We start from the raw sequence: 6,000 nt of genomic DNA, 5'->3' as shown, positions 1-6,000 counted from the left end.
GAAAAATGTCTTTTCGTAAAAAAATGCATTTAAAAAAGTGTTCTTCAATACACGTTTCGCGCTCGTAACTTAAGTGGAACAGGTGGAGCAAAGAAATGGGGGGGGGGGGGGGGGGGCAAGAGGAACTCATGTGACTATTGCCATAAGGGAAACCAAAAATCAAATACATAAAACAATAGTGAAGAGAAGATTGCGTTGCAAGTTGGAGTTACATTCCATAAGGGCCAGGGTAAACGGCGTCAACGTTTTTCTTCAACATCCGTTCGATTTCGTTGTTGAAACTGTTAGCCTCCCCCCCCCCCCCCCCTCACCCCTCCATCCCGTCCTCCCCCTTTAAACCGTATTGACACATGTTTCATCGAAGTTGAATCGATGTGGAACTTTTTGCTTCAACAAGCATTCAACATTTCTTTGGTTAATTGAAGTAAGTTAAAGCCGTTTTCCCGGGATTTAAGGGGTAAACGAAATGCTATTTAGAGTATATGAAAAATCAGAAATAATGATCTTAAGCACTTTACCTTTTCAAGTCAGTGTAAAGAATTCCTCGATGAAGAAAAGCTTTGCCATTTTTCTCCGAATTATCCAGAAGAAGAGAAACACTAAGATCTTGCAGTGCTCTCCGAGGATGAACTCTGAAATAATAAAATAGGTAAGGAAAAAAAAAAGGAAGTCGAGCGCGAGCCAAGTGGGGCCAATACGGCCGGAGCTTACCCCGATTCGTCATAGCACGAAGCAACTGAAGGAATTATTACTCCCCCCTGGATGCGATGCTGGTCCACGGCAATGGTAATTGTTATGGTAACTAACTTTATTTATACACGTTAAATCCTTCGGCAAAGATTATAAAATAATAAAAGATGAACTCATTATCCCTAACTAAACTAACTAACCTAAACTACCGTACCCTTAACTACATAATAAAAGCTGCTTTACAAGGATGCCTTGTTAAAACTCCAATTTTGTTAACAGAATATTATCAATTGCAGGATTACCTCCCAGCCGGTCCCATTGATACACCTGGGAGAACAGAAACAGTGTGGAGTAAAGTCTCTTGTCTAAGGAAACAACACGATGGTAGGGCCAACGATCCTTGGAATCGAACGAGCGACCCTTTGAATCGGGAGACCGGCGCGCTAATCACTACGCCACCGCACCCCCACATAAACAATAAAAGATGAGAAAATAACTTAACAACAAATTTCATTTGATGTTCAACTACTATACAGACACTCACTTTCTGAGTAAACAGCCTCTCTGACAAAAAGCTTCGGCATTATTTGGATTGAAATGGACGGCGGCGGCTAAATCTTTAAGTGCTCTTTCAAAATCACCCTGCAAAAAACAAAACAAAGTAAATTAAAAATAATAACAGTAATAACATGCAATAAAAATGGTCACAAGATTAATGACATACGTAACACAAGAACACTGCTTTAAACCAAGAATATTTTTCCGTTTTCTGTTCGAATTTACAAATGTACTGCAAAACAGTTGGTGGCGTCATCTCAGGAATAGATCCAGGCCTTTCACTAGCCCTCCATGGGACGAACGACTTTCAATTTTGTGCACTTTAAGCATGTTATGACGCCTACATTTAAGAAGCGAAATTGAAACAAGCTAACGTAAAATTTATGTTTTACGCTGTTCGTAGTTTAGTCCTAACGTTGTCGTAATAACTATGTGTTGCTGAAACCTGACTTTTGCGAAAGAGAAAATTTAAAAAAGTACAGAAATCTTACATAATGCTATGTATGATAGTTATGAAATATAAACTGTCTGAAGGGTACATACCATCTTAGCGTGGACTTTTGCTCTGTAGGTATACGCTAAGGAGTCCTCGCTGTCCTGTTCTAAGATTATTGTGAAATCCTTTAGAGCTGTGGTCCAGTTTCTACCGAAGGGCAAAACAAAACAAGAAGTAAGAGCATTCCTCAGTCAACTGTCTCAAGAGCAAACCTTCTACCAAGCGCAGGGACTCGTTCAACTCCCATCGACAGCGGAAAAAACAGTCAAGTCATATGCCAAGCGCGCGCCAAACACTGAGAGAGTGACCTCCTATCAAGCGCGGGAAAACAGGCAAACCGTGCCAAGAGGTTGGAAAACATGTCATTTGTTCCGCGCGAAAGTAAAAACTCAACTAGCAATTCTACAAAGCTGGAGAAAACGCGGCTCAAAAGGATTTTCAGCTGAGCGTGCGCGCGCGTAAGCCCTACACCCACTGCGCGCTTTGCTGCTCGCGCCAGCCTATGAATTAAAATTGAAGAGATGTTGAGCAATATCTGGAAACTTGACCGCTGACCTACCCTGAGTGAGATTCGTTTCTTCGCATTTCTTAAGTTCTACTAGATAAATTTCTCTTACGCTACTTACTACGTGAGAGAACTTCATGGGGTTTTTGAGACTTCAAAAAAAAAAAAACCGCTAGGGAGTCGCAGACACTGAAATGATCAACAGTGTTGTAATCCTTTTCCATTGGGAACCCACTGTTACCTGTGGAAAACCCTTTCGAGTTTTCTTAAACGCGGGAATCGACATTTAACTGCCGCTGTGTTTAGGGTCGGAAAAATTTAAGAACTGAGTCGTGAAATTTGATCATAAAGCCTCGTAGCCATGCCTGAATACGTGGCCTATTGCCTTATTTGCTGTATTGACAAGTATTGACTAGTAAACCAGTTATAAGGGTGTTGACCAACTTTCGAAAGATATCAAACGATGTACATTAAAGGTGTTTATTACTTACTCGTTCTCAAAATGAAAGAGACCTATTTCAAACATAGCGTCGGTCTTGGATGGCAAAAGCTCGGCCGCTTTCTTGTAATCCTCAAGTGCCAGGATCGTATCCCCGCGCTACAATGCAATTTTCGCATCAACAAAATGTCACCAACAAAACGATTTCTTCCTCATCTCAGTAAGTTATTGAACAGAAAACGCAAGTAACGAGTACAAAAATTCCGCGATATTGTACATATAGCCAATTGCATTAATTCTAAACTACACAGTAAAGGCCCAGGGAGGGGAAAGTGCTTCAACATCCGTTCGTTCGATTTTGTTGAATGGCTATGTTGCAAGCGTTTGCCCTCCCCCTCCCCCCCTCTCTTCAACATTGTTGGGTATGCGCGTGCGCACTTATTGGTCTCTCAGTGACGCGTCACGCCCGTATCCATAGCGACATGGCTGCAGCCTGAGATTGAATAAAAGGCCTCTCGCCATGCTTTGTTTCATCAAATGTTGATGTGTTGAAAGCGTTTCAGTGCCAACCCCAGCAGTCAACTCTTTTAACCGTCATCGTTCAACAAAATCGAACAGATGTTGAAGCCTCTTGCCCAGGCCTTAACGACAAATGGGCAGGAGATTCATAACTTTTAATTAATTATGTTTACCATTTTAAACATGGCCGCTCTCTGGTAGTACGTTTCTGCGTCATTTGGGTTCAACTTGATCGCCTAAAACACAAATATATCGTTATCTACATATGCAGTAAAAGGTATAACCCGTGAAAATCAACAGACAGTTGTACCATTTTAAACAGTGTGCAAAACGCAAGATTACAACTGAGTCAAATATAAGAGTGGTAATCATCTCTCACAACTCTTAACTCTGCCAGTTACTCGGTACACAACTGCCCTTGAATTCGAATTCCAGTAGGTAAAATGGACTGATCCTGACCTGTAAACGACGATTCGAATGTTTATCGCTTACCTGCGAGTAGTTGACAATAGCCATGGTTGGATCATTTTCCAGACGGTACAATTCTGCCCTGTAATGCACAACCGAAGGAAAACCAAATCAGATTGCCTCTTATTTGGGCTACGGACAGTAAGGTCCTCGAGGTAGTTAATATAATGATGAAACACTATTGTCCTCCGGATTTTAAAAAAATAGTCCAGTTGTACAGGTGCCCAAAATAACCGTAGGTCCTACGAACAAGAACTATTAATGTTCCCAACCCATAACAACAAGTGTAACACACAACAGTTTATGGCGTAATGGGGTAGGAGATGAAGCACTCCATTAGCAGGTCATGAAAAGGTAGGTTAACTAAGTTGTCCGGCAAAGAGAGGTCGCGATCCTCTCCAAGGCTACAATCCTCTGGGTTACAATCCGTCACATGAGAGGTCCTTACCTATCTAGGGTTGCACCCCCTGGTTTCTATGGTAACCATGCGCGATCAGAAGGCACAGAACCCTCGTACAGTGAGTCTGTGGGGCAAAGGGTGACCCGCATGGGAACACTTCATCCCCACTCGTATTTTTTTTCACATTTTGACTAGATAATTACTTGACAAAGCACAAAGAGGCATTTAACCCGTCAAACTAGAAAAGAGAGTCGCTGCATGAGTCCATGATCAAATAGGTCATTAACTGTAACAAATCCACAGATAGAGTGCAACTAGCTATCATAATTCCCCATGACAAGGTTGCTCCATAACAGAGAAAGCCTAGGCTCAAATGCATATCCCTCGCAGAGGTCATGGTTGTCACATTAACTTGAATTTATCATGGTTTAAAAATTGGCTTTAAAAAACTGACCTGGAGCGGAATGCCCGCGCATGCGTGCTGCTGTTTTTGATAATGTAAGACAGGTCATCAAGTGCTGCCTAAGAGATTAACAGACGCGTTAAAAACCAGTCCATAAAATGTGATGTCTGCCAGCAGTATGGTCGTGTTACCATCGACGAGACCAGAAGACTTTGAATGACCTGCGGGCAGCCCATTCTGATGGCGAAATATCGCACTTCACCGGAGCAGAAAATAACGACCCTCGGCGAATCCTGACTGCGCATAATGTGCAGTCGATCCGGGGTCGACTTTGAACAATCCGACCCTTCTCGTCGCCAAAGACCGCGATTCACCAGCGCAGAAAATATAACGACCTTTGTTGAATCCCGACTGCGCAAAAACGGAAGTTCATGATTGCAGTGCCGACGTCTGGAAATAAGAATAATGTTAAACTCCAGCAGTCGGCACTAAAAACATGAAGGATCGACTTCCGGTCGCCAGTCGTTTTTCAAGCAACAATCGTCTTTCCTGATCCGTACTCACTGGAGCATCTTTAAGGAGAGCCAATAAGAAGTTCATTACAAACCTTTCTGTTTTCTTGGAGTAAATGCAATAAATGTCTATGCCAATAAGCATCCAAAAGTTTAGGTTCGAGCTTAATCGATCTACGGAGAAAACAAACGTAAGAAGGTCATAAAAGTTAAGACTTCAATTGAATGCCAGTAACAATGGTAACTGCTAGCGTAAGCTGCTCCGGCAACAGACCTGTTCAGATCGTCCCAGGCCTTCTTTAACTGCCCAAGCTGAAAATGAAAAAGACGTATTGCTAATAAAATTGCATTCTCATCTAATGATTAGGACCCAGTCGTTATTGTTCTAAGTTGTGGCTGACTTTACATATAGAATTATTTGCTGTGTTAACTATTAAGGGCAGAGAATAAGCGAAGGCGAGTCTCAGATGGGATCTGATCTAATCACTTCGCTACTAGAGATTCTGTGGTCAACGAGGGTTATCTTTGAGCTTTGACTAGAGACACATCACGCAGTGACAATAGAGAACTTGCCCAAGACGATAACGACGACGGCAAGGAGAACACCACAAAACGCCGGAAAGGGTTAATGAACAACAAAAATGGCTCTTCTTGCCCCGCACGTGCATTTGACATTTAAGCAACAGACGACGTTTTCCGTGTTTCCATAGCCTCATCTAAACACGTGGGGGAGTTGGGAGAATTCTCGACAGTTATGCAAACCCGAGACGCAGTCGGATACGGCTACCGAATTCGCCGGATACGTGTGGACGCAAGGCGTATTCGAAACACAAAAATTGCAGATACAAAAATTTCCGGATACGTGTGGACGGGGCTGGAGGTTATACACCTTATTCCAAAATGGCCGCTGATTTATGCGGATACAAATTAGCCCTTGTTGCCTCGTTCAAGATAAAATATTCTTTTGAATTTTAAGCTTATTTGAGCTTATATTTAAATAGCGGCCATTT

At 42.4% G+C, this 6,000-nt stretch overlaps 1 protein-coding gene across 3 annotated transcripts in view; it reads right to left on the bottom strand.

Moving 5' to 3' along the window:
• LOC138014284 (uncharacterized) overlaps positions 1-6,000 on the bottom strand; it is a 57,601-nt gene that overhangs the window by 22,210 nt on the left and 29,391 nt on the right. For all 3 annotated transcript variants that reach the window (XR_011125289.1, XM_068861324.1, XM_068861323.1), the window contains exons 23-31: positions 5,265-5,302; positions 5,086-5,164; positions 4,530-4,597; positions 3,700-3,757; positions 3,381-3,443; positions 2,741-2,847; positions 1,792-1,891; positions 1,235-1,332; positions 519-632 (exon numbers count right to left, since the gene is read on the bottom strand). Coding sequence is in view for 2 of the 3 variants with exons in the window: in XM_068861324.1 (XP_068717425.1) it covers positions 519-632; positions 1,235-1,332; positions 1,792-1,891; positions 2,741-2,847; positions 3,381-3,443; positions 3,700-3,757; positions 4,530-4,597; positions 5,086-5,164; positions 5,265-5,302 (725 nt within the window). In the remaining variant the exon portion in view is untranslated. The remainder of the gene's footprint in view (positions 1-518; positions 633-1,234; positions 1,333-1,791; positions 1,892-2,740; positions 2,848-3,380; positions 3,444-3,699; positions 3,758-4,529; positions 4,598-5,085; positions 5,165-5,264; positions 5,303-6,000) is intronic.

Source organism: Montipora capricornis, chromosome 8, assembly GCF_036669925.1.
Source record: "Montipora capricornis isolate CH-2021 chromosome 8, ASM3666992v2, whole genome shotgun sequence".
Classification (NCBI taxonomy): domain Eukaryota; kingdom Metazoa; phylum Cnidaria; class Anthozoa; order Scleractinia; family Acroporidae; genus Montipora; species Montipora capricornis.
This window is presented reverse-complemented; position numbering and strand designations above follow the sequence as displayed.